This window comes from Biomphalaria glabrata, chromosome 16, assembly GCF_947242115.1.
Source record: "Biomphalaria glabrata chromosome 16, xgBioGlab47.1, whole genome shotgun sequence".
Lineage (NCBI taxonomy): Eukaryota > Metazoa > Mollusca > Gastropoda > Planorbidae > Biomphalaria > Biomphalaria glabrata.
This window is the reverse complement of record NC_074726.1, coordinates 25614848-25631697: the sequence shown is the minus strand read 5'-3', so window position 1 is coordinate 25631697 and position 16850 is coordinate 25614848. Positions and strand designations below refer to the sequence as shown.

General features: G+C 35.1%; 1 protein-coding gene across 5 annotated transcripts in view; it reads right to left on the bottom strand.

Annotated features, from left to right (window-relative positions):
- Positions 1–620: 620 nt before the first annotated feature.
- Positions 621–16850, bottom strand: part of LOC106059019 (uncharacterized) — a 45433-nt gene continuing 29203 nt past the window's right edge. For 4 of the 5 annotated variants that reach the window (XM_056013504.1, XM_056013506.1, XM_056013508.1 and 1 more), the window contains 10 exons: positions 16185–16710; positions 15734–15930; positions 14950–15013; positions 13996–14013; positions 10319–10424; positions 8710–9625; positions 7492–7691; positions 6316–6409; positions 5634–5819; positions 621–3583 (listed from right to left, as the gene is read on the bottom strand). In XM_056013504.1, the coding sequence (XP_055869479.1) occupies positions 3422–3583; positions 5634–5819; positions 6316–6409; positions 7492–7691; positions 8710–9625; positions 10319–10424; positions 13996–14013; positions 14950–15013; positions 15734–15930; positions 16185–16710 (2469 nt within the window). In that variant the 3' untranslated portion in view covers positions 621–3421. The remainder of the gene's footprint in view (positions 3584–5633; positions 5820–6315; positions 6410–7491; positions 7692–8709; positions 9626–10318; positions 10425–13995; positions 14014–14949; positions 15014–15733; positions 15931–16184; positions 16711–16850) is intronic. The other variant, XM_056013507.1, reaches the window with a different exon arrangement.

The window sequence follows — 16850 nt, the reverse complement described above, 5'->3', positions numbered from 1 at the left end:
AGTAACCACTACTGTCCACTAACATTCATGTTGCCAATGGAATAGGCAGAGAGGTTACTTTCCCCTTGGTAATTTCCAAGCCCCCCCTGACATTCACATAGGGGGGAATATCGAATAGTGTAAGTTTGAATTGAAGAATTTTCCATGTGGCGTTACTACAGCTGAAGTGTTGAAGCCAACTGGCTTTGAAGCACCAGTGGCATGCCTTTCATCTGTCAGTTTGCAATAACAGCTTCTACAAGATTAATGAGAATCACATATGAAGGCTAGCAGACACTGCAACCACACTTATAAAACTAAATCATAACCTCTTGGAATGCCAACAATTTAATTCACATTAGGCAGACAACAACCCCAACATAACCAACACTGTACGGCACTGTGGAGCAGCTGATAAGAACTGCATGTTATTTCTTTTGGCACAGGCTGCAAAAGAGACTACGGCTCAGCAGCAAAAAAGTTGTTCTATGCATGAACGTAATGGCCTTTAAATAACCAGCAAGAATTACTGCATTACATTATGTATGAACTAGGTTCTGGAACAATGCAATGAATATATTAGACTACAATATAAAAATATAACGATATAAATATATAACAACAAGAAATGAAAAGCTATATTAAATTATATTCAATTTTTTGTTTAATCATTAAAAAAATGTTCACATTATTCACAGATACACTTGAAAGTTAAAGAAACAATTATGAATGGAATAAAACACATAAAAACGAAACACTAAAATATTCAGTGAATGTGTAAAATATAAAACCAACAACATTATATACATCTATTGTAAAACAAAACAATTATGCTATAAACAACATCCCTACCCAACTCAACAACTGAATCTGTAGAACACAGTAATTACATTAATCAACACAATAGCTTGGACCATGCACACACACATGCATACTTATGAATTAAAACATTTCTTTTTTAAAGTTGTTCATCTAATCGCTTACACTGGCTACCAAATATACTAATGAACTAAAACCATAGATGTTTCATTTATGAAGGTTGACGCTCATACCCAATAATAGTTCTATCAACATGTAAAGATAGATTCATGTTTTGGTTAGTAAGTTATAATTATAGTTCTATCAACATGCAAAGATAGATTCATGTTTTGGGTTTGTAAGTTATCATCAAAGAATTTGCTAGAATATTATTACATTCCCCCCTCCAGGTAATCACTATGAATTTTACAGGCAGATCTTAGACACAGATAATATAACACGTCATGGAGATTTTGTACCAAAGAAATGTTGAAAAAGGGGCACTGATAATATAGGCCAGCCAATTTGATGTTTCAACAAAGAAAATCTTGTTATTCCTCTCTGATAAGTTTGGAAATAATACCATTTTCATTTGTCCTTTTAGCAACAAACTGAAATAAATATCTCGATCATTCGTATACATATTCATACAAACATATTTCTTTGTCATCAATGAACTGATTTTGAATCTGCATGACCATAGAATTAAGTCCTTTTTTTTTTGTTTAAAAGTACCACTGTCTTCCTTTTATAAGTTTTCAATTTTAAACACCAATGCTAAAAAAAAAGTTAAAATACAAATACTAAAATTACTATATTAACTAAATTAATGTAGTTTTAAAAAACAAATCTCTTGTATATAGTAGTTGTTATAGTGAACTTTTGTCTTGGAGTAAAAAAATAAAATTTTAGGAAAATTTTGACAAATGAATTACAGCTAGAACTAGACTACATCTACTTGTTTGGTAAAAAAATTGTAAAAATCATAGTTGATAAATATGTCAATGTCAAACAAATCAAGTTTACATTGGCAAAGTTGTGCCACTTCACATAAAAATACAGGTAAGGAAAAAAAAAATGTCCCAAAAGATTGTTATGTTCATACACTTTTCACATTAATTGTCTTTTACCAAGAAATCTGTTTTGCTAACTTTATATATATAGATATGATCATGTAAACATCTTTTTTTAACATTCAATCTTTTCACCTTTCCCAGAATGCAACTGAGTGATTACAAAGACTTAATCAACTGAAGTGCGCAGGAGCTGATATTTAAGCTTAACTACCGCTGATAAAAATTATTGTAAAAAAAAATGTGATATCAAAAATATTCTTCATTTTGATAATAATGCGAAGAAAAACTTTCCGTATTGCTTCTATAAGTGATCGAAATTCACTAGCGCCTAGATGTGAGTCAGTTCATCGTTTCCAAGAAGAAACAACCTTATTCATCCTGAGAGGCACACTTGGTATAAGCACTTGATAGCAAGCATGTGAAATGGATTAAAGCCTCTAAGTACTAGGCATTGTTAAAAGTGCTAAAGCCTGCTTCTAGTCTGTAATCCTCTGACTGAAATATATCTTTATAAAATACAGATGCAAAATCATGACAGATCAACTGTTTCAGGAAATGCAAAAAAAAAAAAAAGGTCATTCAAGCAAAGACAAAAATACTAAGCAAGCAATTTTAGTTGTAAAAACAAAATGGCATTGAGATCAGTGACCTGATGATTTTTTATTTTTTTTTCACTTTCTCGCCATTTTACATTCCACAACATCCAGGTATACATTTCATTAGAAAATTTTAAAACAATTAACACAGTTCATCTCAAATATCCAAGCTACAAATAATGACAATGAAATATCGGATACCGATCGTACTTGTGAGTTAATATACTTTGTTTTGCAAAGCCAATGTTACATGCATAGCCTCCCTTGAGAGCAAGATAGCCGATAATGCTGTTCTGTTTAATCCTGAAATTGAGCTTTGTTTTTTTAACCTTTCAATATTTCTCTTCCCAATGGCCTTGGCTAAAACAACCTGATCTTATCAAAATTCAAACCGGTACTTTCAACATGGGGCACCATACACTCTGCAGTACTTCCAAATAAAACCTTGGACCCTATCTTAAAATTATAACACGTAAAATTGTCAGAACAATGTCACTTTCAAGGGAAAGATAATCATTAAAATGATTTCAAAGAATGAGCAGAAGATTATGAGCAACATGCTTGATTGTATATGATTTCGTCATAGTACATGAATAAGTCATTAGAATAAAGTCTTGGACATATCACACACCAGAGTGAATAGAAATATATATTAAAAAGCTTCTCTTGCAAACAATTTTTTTTTTCAACAACATAATTTTATAGAAATTGTTGGATACCAAAATTTTTTTTATACAATGTTTTTTTTTTCTCTATTTTTTTTTTACAAATTAAAAATATATAAATAGATATAGAAAACCGTTTAAAATTTTTTTAGAACTCATTTTTTTTTCTGCTGCTAAACTGGTTTAAAAAAAATAATAAAAAGTAAAGAAATCTTGGTACCAAAGAAGAATATCATGTCGTCCATTATTGTAGAGACTGACTTAACGATTTGTCCCTGTGTTTCCAGTTGCAACCGAGGACATTCCGCTAGTCAGGTTGAGGCGAGGAAGATTTTTTATAGTTGGCACCAAACTTGCTCATATACTTGCGCACATAATCTTTGGCCTTGGCCTTGACATTCTCATTTACCTCCAGGTCCTCTACATGACGGCAGTGCTTTAACTCTTTAGACATGACATGGTGAGTCAGCTGAAACACGTCAAACAGTAAGACATTATAGATCCGCAATGTTTAAGTTACCTAAAAGTTAACAAACAATTGTAAAAAAGTATTTAAAAAAAAACAAAAAACTACAAAACTTCAGTGTAAGAGACAAAGTTCTGTTCCATCATCATTTGTATACACTAACTATAATTCATCACAAGATCTTGGGTAGATTATCCCAAGATGCAGTCAAAAAAAAAGGCTGTGGGCAGGTAATAACCTCATTCTTCTATGATAGCTCTTCTATCAGGAGGGCATGTAGACTGAGTGGTGAAGCCCTTGAGGGGTCTCTGGTTCAAATCTTGCTGAAGACTGAGATTTTGAATTTTAGGGGTTTTAGGGCTTTCCTAAGTCCACCTGACATTAGTTTGGGAAAAGGAAAGGTATTTGGTCATTATCCTGGCCCCCTTAATGCTCATTAACCGTGGGCAATAGAAAGAGATTACTTTTGCATAATCTGTCTCCATAGATAAAGAGGTTTGAAAGGGCCACTTTGCTTACTTTTTTTTCCATCCATAGCTAATAATACTGAGATACTGAATAAATAAAACTTTCATTCAGAAGTCTGTGTGTAGGGTCACAAACTACATTGCTCTCTATCTCATTAAAACCTGGTCTGGGTACAGACGTGCTGACAGTAATCTGGACAAGAGAAGGGATTGCTAGCTGGTCGAGTACTGAGGTTCACTTAACTCTTTCTCTCCTCATTAATGATACCATCGTTGATTTGACCCCATTAAATTAAATTAATTTTTGGGTTTTATAAATGTGTATTTGTGTTATATAATAAGAGCATGCATTCTCTTATAATTCTATACCAAAAGTAACGTTTTCTGATTACAAACAAAAATGAAGTTTAATCATAACAGGGTAGAATGTACAAATGTGAAAAATTAACAATTCTGTCAGAACATAAAAAATAATTACTGAGATAAAGAGTTAAACATATATAAACTGTGACTTAGTATTTCTTTATTTTAGATTAGTACTATTGGAACAGTTTATGTCTCAAGCTGCAGTCTTCTATGTACAACGTCAATAATAAGTGCTTTCATTGATGTTTTGAGTGTCCATGAATTGTTACCTTTTTCGTATTCCTGAAAGTATTTACTTTAGAGAAACTTTTGCAGAATGCAGGATTTAATTTTAATCATCAGCGTGATATTTTCTAACAGATGTTGTTCTATGACGTCTTTATCACTTTTATAAAAACATGTTTCTCTTAATTATATTTTGTTATAGGAATAAATCTGTGCAGAGATTGACTCTATTCAATTTAGTTTGAATAAACAAAGAGGTGAACACATTACTATTTGGAGATTTCCAAGATCAATTTTAAGGTCCATCTGTTTTTTTAAGTTATTGATGTTTATGATCTAGTTTACATTCTTCAAGCAACAAAATACAGTAAAAAGAAGAGGAAGTGATATGGAGAAATGTGGAGGTAATTGAAGGTAGCCAAAAAAAATAACACATGTGCAGTGCCAGAGTGACAATGAACTTGGCCTCCGAACTAAGGAAGTCTCACATTTAAATTCTGGTGAAGATTGGGATTTTTAATTTCAGGACCTTTAGGTCGCCTGTGAGTCTGCCCAGCTCTAATGGGTAACTGACATTAAATGAGAAAAAATAAAGGTGGTTGGTCATTGTGCAGGCCAAATGACACCCTCATTATCCATTGTCAACAGAAACAGATGGCCTTTACATCATCTGCACTAGAAAATAAAAAAGAAAGATTGGAGAGGTTTTGAAGTAAACAAACTAAATATATCAGGAAGTTTTGACTGAAAGATCACTGCCAACTAAATAATCAAAACTAGTTTGTGCTACAAACATAAGAACTTAGAAATGTAATTTTAAACTGCTAAAAATGTTATCATTAACATTTTATAACACATCAATTGTCATCACTTCCTATATTCTGCATACCAGAGATACAGAAAAAAACAACAACTCTGTTTATAGTAATTCGCCAAAGATGGAAATGTCCCATTAGAAATGTTGACATCAACTTCAAATTATAACACAGCCTCACCTTTCTAGCCAGGTGCTTGAAGTCATCAGTGGATGAGATGCGTCCCACTTTGCAGTCCTTCTTGCGGTACGGGTTCAAGTAAAGTATGATGTGGTTAGACATCTTGATGCGGAAGCTGTCTTTGATCTTTCTGGCCACCTCACTGGACGTGTCAGCAGCAGCCGTGGTAGTTTTCTTTTTACTTTGCTGAATGAAAAACAAACATTGGACATTTCCCGCTAGAATTAATTTAGTCTGTTTTGAGTGGTTGGAATTGTTTTAAGGTATTTTTTTTTTAAACTTAACAAAAATTACAATCTACCTTGATATTAAAAAAAAAATGTTTTCAACCTACAAGCGTATATTGAAAAACAAAACTATAAGCACTTCAGCTTTTACATCACAACAGATATAAATTTGGGGAAAAAACAACAACTCATAAGTGTCATAAAAGTACATTAAAAAAATGAACAATAATCTTGCACTCTTCTCTCACACCCTACCCCCCCCCCCCCCCCCCCCCGACTTCCATGATCTGTACTTTGAAATTTGAAGACAAATTATGCATTTGTCATTTTAAATATAACTTTCCCTTAACATCAGAATTCCATTAAAATTAGATAAGAAACAAAAGAATGGCAAAACATGTTTTCATTAAATGTTTTGAACAAAATTAAAAAAAAAAAAGTTTCTAGTCACTAACCCTGATAATTTCCTCAGGGGGTAAAGGATCCAGCTCCATATCATTAAGAGAGTCCTCATCTTCATCCCAGCTGGGCATCTCCCACTGAGTTTGTCTGGAATGAAACACAAAAATCTAATGACAAATTGAAAAGGAATATTTCAATTAGAAAAAAAAAGAAGATATTTTTGAGACCTATTTAAATTTCATCTTTTAAAAGCATAGATCTGAATTAGAAAAGAAAATGGAGAGCTCTGAATCTCTGGGCTATAAAACACTTTTTTACAATATGTAAATCTCTGGAGTAAACAGTACAAGTTTGGACATTACACTTAGCTGAGATTCAACAATAAGAACAGGCGCAGCTTGCTTTGAAATATGAGTTTTTGCCCCTTTATTTATTTGCTGAGAATCAAAACTAATACTAGGCCAAGTCTTGCTCACAAAGGTCAAATCTCAAAGAAATACTCTGCAGACTCTACTGTACCTAAAGACCAAAAGTCTGACGATATGCACTGAAACCTTGTTAAATTTCAGTCCTTCAGACCAACATCAAAACTGCTAAAATACAATGGAACCTCAACTAGCAAATGTCTTTCATAGCAAGCATTTTAGATAATCCTATAATGTTAAAAAAATATGCACTGAATATCCATATCTTCTAACTGTAAGAGATTCCCCCCCCCCTTTTCAAGCAGTTATTCCTCCCTTTCCTCCCCACACCTGCATTCACCCATGACATCACATCACAGTCTTCTTATGTGTAAATGCTTTTTTGTGAAGTTTTTTTTAATTTATTAATTTAGATCCATTCCTATTGTATTGTGACTGTGTCCTCATTTAAAAAAAAACAGACCTAAACTTTGTAAATTAGCCAGTCCACAGGGGCTGGGAACCAATTAGTTCTATTTCCTTTATTTCTTATGGGTAAAATTGTTTCAGATACCAAACATTTCTGATGAACAAACCATCCATAATGGGTTAACCACTGTAATTAAACCAGGCTCTTCTGAAGAAGGCAATGTAATGTAAGGAAATGTGACCTCTCTTAAAAGGTTGTCAGTATTTATTGTGTGTTTCTTATCTTTTCATCCAGTAATCCTTGCATCAAACGAGAAGTAATACAAAAGTGGTCAAAATTGAGGTCATATTAAGTACCGCAAACACCTCTGAAAACCTGGACATTGCAATATTTACCTGGTGAAAGCATGATAGTAATAGACCCTTCCTTCACTATCTTTGGCAGTCTTCCAGTTTGGCGGAAGCTTTGTTACTGGCACTGTGGGAGGGGACGGTGGTGGGGGCACTTCCTCTTCCATGTCTAACTCTGACAGACCAGAACTACTAGATTTGGATGCAACAGGGAGATGGGTTGCTGGACTGGGTTTGATTTGAACCTTTTAAAATAAGAGAAACAAAAGTTTGCAGAATGTAATTAATCTAATTTAAAAAAAAATAAAAAGGACTCCACAGGAACACATTCTTGTAATAGATTAGAACATATCAGCACTACACTGGTCATGTCATGCCAATAAAGAATTAACTTACATTTTAGTTTTAAAATTTTAAACATTATTAAATATCATTATTAAATTTTAAATATTAAAAAGGTACTCCTTTCAGCCCTTGCTATCCATTGGCGTCAAGTGATGTAATGCTCATCTGTTTCTAAGGGTTAACACTGTCAAGTGGCCAGCACAATAACCCAACTTGGAGTTTTGTGGACTCAAGGGTGTCCTGATAAGGTCAAAGTTCAAAGCCCAGTCTTCACCAAGATTCAAACTTGAAACCCTTTGGTTCTGAAGGCAAGCACTTTACCCCTCCCCCTTCTTAATTTGCTTTTAAGCTATAGAGATTTTCCTTTTCTTCAATTCATATTGAATATTGTATGTATTACAAATCATTATAAATATCTGAAGACCTACAACTAGTTACATTTAAGCCTTTGGTTCGCAACACAAAACTTTATCAGTTCTTGTATTTGATGACACCCAAATATTTGACTGATGTTCATCAAAACATTTTAGTCATCACGTACTCTTCAAGGGAAAAATAAAATAAATATTGTTAAAGGGTACTCTCAGGCTATCACTTGTCAAATAGTTTCTTCTGATTTCCTGATATTTTAGGCAGCCATAGAGGATGTGCTCTACAGTGAGGCCCCAGTTATAACCAATACACAGTGCAGTGCAAGCTCCTCTCCTCTCATGGTAAACAAATGTGTAGAGCAGTGGAAATACTTCCATGAAAATCTAATTGAATTTTACTAGATCATACATAGCATTTGTAATATATATATACATGAATTTCAAAAAGACAAATTTAAAGATAAAATATTTCATTGAATTCAAGACTTGCACGCTTAAAACTGTAGTGGTCTATAGCTTATAAAGCTGTTATAATTATCCAACATACCTGACTAGTTTGGTGGCTAAGCAGAGATTGAGGGGGGTAACTAAGAACTGAATGCTGTATAAGATGACCAGTCATTGGGTCAATTACAGTTTCTGGTGGCAGCTGCCCAGCGAGTGGGTCCATAGAATGCACATGTGGCTGAATTATAGGCTGTCCAGTGTGAGAGTCTAGAGGCTGCTGCCCGGCGAGAGAAACAATCTGATGGACTAACTGGCCCGTTGTTGGATCCACCGTAGAAAGAATGGGTTGTCCAGTATGTGGATCTATTGTTGGATGAACATGTTGGCCAGTCATAGGGTCAATGGGCTGACCGGTCAGAGGATCTATGGCTTGACCAGTCTGAGGATCTATCTGGTGATGAATTAAAGGCTGACCCGTGTTGGGGTCAATCTGCAACAAAGGCTGGCCTGTATTGGGGTCAATCTGCAACAGAGGCTGGCCCGTATTGGGGTCGATCTGCAACAGAGGCTGGCCTGTATTGGGGTCAATCTGCAAAAGAGGCTGGCCTGTATTGGGGTCGATCTGCAGCAGAGGTTGCCCAGTATTAGGGTCTATGTGCAAAACAGGATGACCTGTGTTGGGGTCAATAATTGTCTGCCCCATGCTGCCAATGTAATGCTGTCCAGTCTGAGGGTCGACAAGTGTCTCAGCCTGAGCAGGCTGACCAGTTACAGAATCCACACCTTCTGGAGGCGCCATGCTAGGATCTAGGCCGGTAGGCTCCCCTTGCTGAAGATGGAAGCTGTAGAAGTAGGCTGGGTCCTCCATGAGACGCTGCTGATGCAGCATGTAAGCCTCCTGCTGACGTTGGTATTCCTCAGCTGCTGCCTGAGCTGCCAATTCATCTTCTGCCTTCACCTGAGCTTCAAACCGTTGCCGACGTTCTTCTTTAGACATTTTAGGTAAACTGGACTTTCTGAAACCCAAATTCAACGATGTTAAAACCCAATTCAGCTTTTAAATTTCACTGATGTAAAGATACTAAACCAGTTGTGTATTTTTTTGTAAAGAACAATATTATAAGTCTGATACAAAAAAATATTCTTGAAAATTTACTTTTTCTTCTAAAAATACATTTAATTTTTGCTAACAAGGACCGCCTTGATACATGGCTTTCCTCTATTGAGAGTCAAGCAATTATGAGATCATTTATAGAATAATAATCAACAAATCAAGACTGAATTCAAAACCTGGAGTTTGATCATTTTAAAAGTTTGACTATAAATATAAATAAATGCAAGTTTGACTATAAAAATAAATAAATGCACAAGTTTGAAATATAAATAAATGCACAAGTTTGACTATAAATATAAATAAATGCAAGTTTGACTATAAATATAAATAAATGCAAGTTTGACTATAAATATAAATAAATGCAAGTTTGACTATAAATATAAATAAATGCAAGTTTGACTATAAATATAAATGAATGCAAGTTTGACTATAAATATAAATAAATGCAAGTTTGACTATAAATATAAATAAATGCAAGTTTGACTATAAATATAAATAAATGCAAGTTTGACTATAAATATAAATAAATGCAAGTTTGACTATAAATATAAATAAATGCACAAGTTTGACTATAAATATAAATAAATGCAAGTACTTCTCATCCTCTTCTGCTGTCTTCTTGCGGACAAACGCTCTTGATCGACCTCGTTTCCACTTTGCATAAGGGTCAGAGGCTTCAGGCTCTTTCTTGGACAGCACATCTGTAGTGACCAAATCAAAGATGAAGATTGTAGCAATGTCAAAGCATTTCAACACAAAATCAAACAAGGGCACAACATTATTTCACAAAATAATGAGCTAGCAAAATTAGTTTTAGTAAATCTAATGATTAAACAATCTTTACTAATGCTTTGGAAGACACACTGATTGAAAGAATTGATTACTAGCGCTAATAATCACATGCAAATGTTGTTTGATAGTTTACCTAATGGAAACAATTATAATTAAAACGTTTTTTTTTTGGTACATGTAGTACTGAATTTTATCAAATATTTAGTTGTTGAGATTCTTAAGAAATAAAAAGTGTAGACAATTTCTTTTATACAAAGTTATACATAATTTAATGAAACTATTTTGTTATAGTGTTATATTTTTAAAATTATTATTTTTAAATTATTGCTGTTATAGTATATTTATTTTTAATGACCACTAACGATCTGGTTAAAAGTGATAAGAGAACTGTTTAGTTATGAGTAACAGAACAAGAAAATTTCATGAGTTTTACAGCAGCAGAGTCTGTATAATGTATATTGAAATCATAAAAAAATTAGTAAGTGTATATTTCTTTTTATTATAGGCCACAACATTGTTATGTCTTTTAGTTAAAAGCAAATAAATGGGAAAAAAAGTGTCCTCAGTGTTGACACGTTTTTCTTTTAGAAATAGTATTCACTTTGAACACATCTCATTTCACCAACGTTTAGATTCTAAGGGTCATTGTCATAATAAATAATTCAAAACCCACTAATGGAAAAAATCTTGTCACCTTTCCTAAAAGGATAAGAGAGACATAGCCTGCTTCCAGACTGATGTGAAGACCCTGCTGTGAAGACTCTGCTCTTTTAGGAGAGCAGCAAGCCTTAGCCTACCTATTTGGTTACTTTATGACATTAATGCTTGTAGGCGCGGTGGCTGAGCGGTAAAGCGCTTAGCTACCAAACCGGGGTCCGAATCCTGGTGAAGACTGGGATTTTTAACTTCAGGATCTTCGAGCGCCTCTGAGTCCACCCAGCTCTAATGTTAGTTGGGGAAAAGTAAAGGCGGTTTGTCGTTGTGCTGGCCACACACGACACCCTCATTAACCATAGGCCACAGAGTCAGATGAACTTTACATCATCTGCCCTATAGACCACAAGGTCTGAAAGGGGAACTTTACTTTTTTTTTAATGACATTAATGCTTGGGCAATAGAGAAAGTATACGAAGGTCAACCTGATAAATCTACAAGTTTATTGTCACTTTCAACAGTCTCTTTACTGGTACGATAAATCCACAGTTTGGCTGCCATACAGTCATACTTAGCTCTTTTTTTATGAGTTTTCACTTTTTTTTTTAAGTTAATGCAAGGCTCTTTGTGACTGATCCTAATTTCAGCCTTCTTTATCTGTGTTTTTGTACTCTGCCAACTACAAGTAAAAGTATTTCTCAATCAAGAAGCCAAAAAAATATCCTAAAAATACACTGGTATGACAAAGTAGAAAACACCAAACTGTGGGAGATGAGTGGACAGAAAAATATAGAAGTGCAGATCTTAGAGAGGAAGTGGAGATGGATTGGTCACACCCTTAGAAAAGATACCAGCAACAGAGCTAGACAGGCCTTAGAGTGGAACCCCCAGGGAACAAGACGCAACGGAAGACCAAAAGAACATGGCGACGCAGTGTACTTGAAGAAGCAGAGAAGACCGGGAAGAGCTGGAAAACCATCAAAAAACTAGCAAGAGACCGTGGAGAGTTGCGTGTTTTTGTCGAGGCCCTATGTTCCATGAGAACTCAAAGGAGTGATGATGATTAATAAGCCAATAATACCCAATAATCTTAAAGCATTTTGTGTTGGCAAAGACACTAGCCTCTCTAGGGGCAGCATAGTCTGTGCAATCAGGAAGTACCATAGCATTGCAATAAACTTGGTCAGGGTATAAAGTCTACTTAGCAAGTCCAATCCCTGTCAAGTAAAGTGCTTGGCTTCTGAACCGGGGGTCTCAGATTCGAATCTTAGTGAATACTGGGATTTTTAATTTTGAAACCTTTGGGCACCTATGAGTCGATCAGCTGGGTACCTGACATCTGACATTAGTTAGGAAAAAAGTAAAGTGAAGAGACATCCTCATTAACCGTAGGCCACAGAAACAGATGACCTTCACATCATCTGCCCTACAGATCACAAGATCTGAACGGGGAACTTACTTTTAATTAACATTACTTATTTATATTATTATTCCTTTTTTTTTAACTAACTCTATATCTTATTTATGTTGTACCTTTTAATCTTCTTCTGAAGACAGAGTTTTAGATTGGTATTATGGAATTTAAAAATTCTACACTTTTTAAACTTTTTTTTTTCAATCTGAATAGAAACTGAATCAAACAAAATCTATTCTTCTACACACACACACAAATGTATTACTTTGCACTTCAAAAAAAATGTTTCTCTTTAAGTACTCTACGGAAGAACAACAATATATTAACGGAATAAAATACACTGCAAACAATGAGTCAATATTAGGTAAATATAAAAGTAAAAATGAATTTTTAAAAAGTCAATAATGTATATGTTCACACTAAAATAACTTTAATTAGGCTAAGAAAAAAAACTAAACTATAAAAAGAAATTATGGAACCTAGGAAGAGCAACTGAACTTCACTGTGACAATCTAGTTTCTTTCCCAGAGTCATTTACATGTGGAACAGGTGGCCTGGGTCAGCCAGGAAAACCAATGACCTTATGAAATTGTCTAATTAACAGAAATGACAAAGTAAGCATCTTTTTTTTAAGAGATTGGTAGTCTTTGACCACCCCCCCCCCCACACACACACAGCTACCCAATTAAAGTAGCCAATTAATGTAGCCAATTAAAGTAGCCAAGCTAGAGGTATTTCTCACTACAGAATTTGTTGGTCCAGTGGAAATGTAATCTGCAGAGTGTAACAGTTTCACTTGTGTCTAAGAAAGTGATTTACAAAAATTATTAAGATAGAAGGTATTGAAATTATAAATAATTGCAACTGCCTTAGAAAAAAAAAAGGCAGAGAAGCCAAACAGCAGTCCAATAATTATATGCCATTACTGTATGGTCAACATTCCAGCTGGCATAAAAGAGGAACTAATCGCTGTGCAGAGACAAAATCTGAGCTGGTAAATAGAGTAAGACATGTCCACTTTCAAAAGCCATCCTGTTGTCCAAAGTAAAGTTGGCTGGACAACGTAAAGTGCAAGCAAGACTCTTTCTTGATATCCTGCTATGGATAGCCACAGAATTTGGAGATTTGGCTAACCCTTATAGGAGCAACCTTACAATGCAAGCTAAGAGACTAACGATATACAAAGAGAATTCATCAGGTTTGATTTTAAGCTAAGCCACTACATTTCCCAGCCAGTGTACAGGAGCTGTACTTGTTAATGTCAGTTTTTTTTTTAAAATCAAACGCTAACAGTCCAACTAGAAAGTGTTGGAACTGCTTGTTGAAGTGTTGGTCCAATACAAATATTTGTTTAGAATGTAAAAAAGCAACAAATTAAAATAGTTCAAAACACAATGTGGTCTTAGCCTCACCCACAAGTTGGATATTTCCTAAAAATAAAGACAAAACAAAATAGAAATTAGGGTCAACTGTTATGAGATCTTTACTTGTGTGTGAGAGGAAGCCAAGCATGATGAGACAATATGAACAATGATCATTGTTTTCATTATGCGCTGTATATGAATGACATAATGTATAAAGACTATTAAATACCCAAACTCTTATGGTATGGCCATGTACAAGGATCTTCCAGACAAGCAAAGAGCTTCCTGTATGGCACAGAATCAGAAAAGATGTAATATACTTATTTAACTTAATTGACAGATTTTTTAAAGCAACATCTAGTGAAGTTATGAATAGTGGGGTTTAGTAGTTTGTTTATGTTTTATTAACGAGTTCGCATTTGGACTCTGCGAGGTGACAACATTGTTAGTGACAGACTCGACTGTGACCCATTCTGTTTTAAAGATTATTTGAACAGTTGAGTTTTTTCATGTTTATCTTGTGAAGTGTCCAGTGAACAACAAACTCACAATACAAAGCACCTGTGATACCTTAATAGAAGACATGCAAATATCTTCTGATTAATTGCGATACACAGAAGGAATACACTTACAATGAGAAAAGCAGCTAAATGGTAAGAATGGGTTAATTGGGTAAGAAGGGGTTAATTGGGTATGAATGAGCCTCACTCTGAATTATATGCTGAAGAAAACAGGAAATAGAGAAATAGAGAAAACTGATTAGTCGATAGACGTGGTAAAAGATGTTAGTGGTTCGATTTCCTTGTGGGTTCAACTAGTCATTAACTAAGTTTAACAAGCTCCTGAATAAGAAAAAAAGCAAATTGAAAACCTATAGTCTTAAAAAACATCCTAAATGATTTTATATTTCACCATGCAAATGAAATCTTAATTTCATGTAGTGAGCCTAACAAAAAAAAAAGGCTGAAATCCAAGATGTGTGAAATCAAATTTAAGACTCACCTAATTCTCTTTCTGTTCTCTTTCTCTCCTCCACTCTTTCTTTCTTTGGGATCTTAAACACTTCCTGCAAACAAAGTTTGTCATGATACAGAAAACTCTGCTTCTAGGTACTCAGTAAGTTTAGTTATAGTATACATTAATCTTGGGCAGTGAGAAAACCACAATGGAAATACCAAAAGAAATTGTTTTCCAATTTTCATAGAATGTTTAGCTTATATGACCACAATATACAGGCAATATTTCAGGCAAAATAGTGGCCTAGAATATGTCTCATTTTTAATTAAACATTTCTACAATGTCAAGAGAATATCAATCATGATGATTTTATTTCACAAAGATGACTAGAAAAATAAATTTTCAACATTCAGCAGCAAAACAAAATAAAAATACTAATAACAATGTCTTTTATTCCAAAGATTAAGGATGAGTGCAGTGTTTCACAGGACTTCGCAAACCCAGCTGCGACCTGCATATTATGCCAATCTGAGGCGAACAAAGCCATTGTCTGCAAGAGAGATCTATTTAATTTCTCATTTTTCAACTTCTGTGCCTGTCTTTGGCAATAGTTATTCTTAGGGCCTCAAATGTGTGTCTGCCGACCTTGGTGAGAACTCTCCAACTTTCTCTTTTAGAGGGCATCTCCAGAATGATAGGATCCGGAGACAAATCACATGAAATTCAACTCAGCTTAGAATGCTGACAAGGAGGCTACAGAAATGTTTTATCTTTAAAAATCTCACTGAGACACGCATTCTGCTGCCAGGGAGGCCAGAGAAATATTTACCTTTAAAGAGCTCCACTGAGACATGCATTCTGCTGCCAGGGAGGCCAGAGGGTCTTGGGTGACCAGCTCAGTGTCTGAGTTGTCTGTATCACTGCCCACGCCGGACATATCTCCCAGGTCAAACATATCCTTCTGGCTAGTGGAGTCTGCAAGTCCAACTTTGTTTCCACGAAGAGATAGGCCCTCCCCTAATAATACTGAGGAAGAATTTTTTTTTATTTCATTTAGACATGAAAAGAAATTAACTTAAAAACCCAATCACTTAAATACTTAAAAACCCAATCAATTAAATACATTAAAATCCAATCACTTAAATACTTAAAAACCATATCACTTAAATACTTAAAAACCCAATCACTTAAATATTTAAAAACCCTATCACTTAAAATGTATTGCTTTGATGAGATATCTGGTCAAGTTAAATGATTCCTTCATGAATACTGTCTCTTACCAGATCCACTCTCAGAGTATTGTGTGGAGGAAGTGATGTTGTCATTCTCTTCCATGTCTTCTTCCTCTGGAGGCTCAGGGGAGAAGGCCGTCTCCACGTGCACCTCTGCAAATGTTACCCTTCTCTTCTGTTTAGCCTCCTTTGTATCTTTAGCAGACGAAAGGATAGAGACTGGGGTCACGGTGCTGACAGGCAGGGGGAGGACAGGCGAGGGCGATGATGGAGGAGTAGTCTCTGAAGACGAGGCGGAAGGCTCCGGTTCAGATGGAGGCACAGGGATGGGAGCATCTGTTTCTGAAGTCTCCAAAGTAGCCACAGCTTCGTTATCAGAAGCAACAGCATCCATGCTTGCGTCTTGGCTGTCTGTGGAAAGTGGGGGTGGAGCAGACGTTGGAGGGGGTGGTGGGGGAGGCTTTCTTGCTGCAGCCACAGCGGCCATGGCCCACCGCTCCACAATGTCCAAAATCTTGCTTTCTTTCAAGACCGTCTTATTTGTTATGGGGAGACACTTAAGCACAGACAGCATCTAAAGAAAACAGAAACACATGATGATTTAATAAGTCCTCAAAATGATACCAATATTTACAATTTGAGAAACACCTGCATTACAAGGTAAATTTATTCTCCTTAAAAAAAGAGTATGTGTGAACACATTAGTATTGAGTT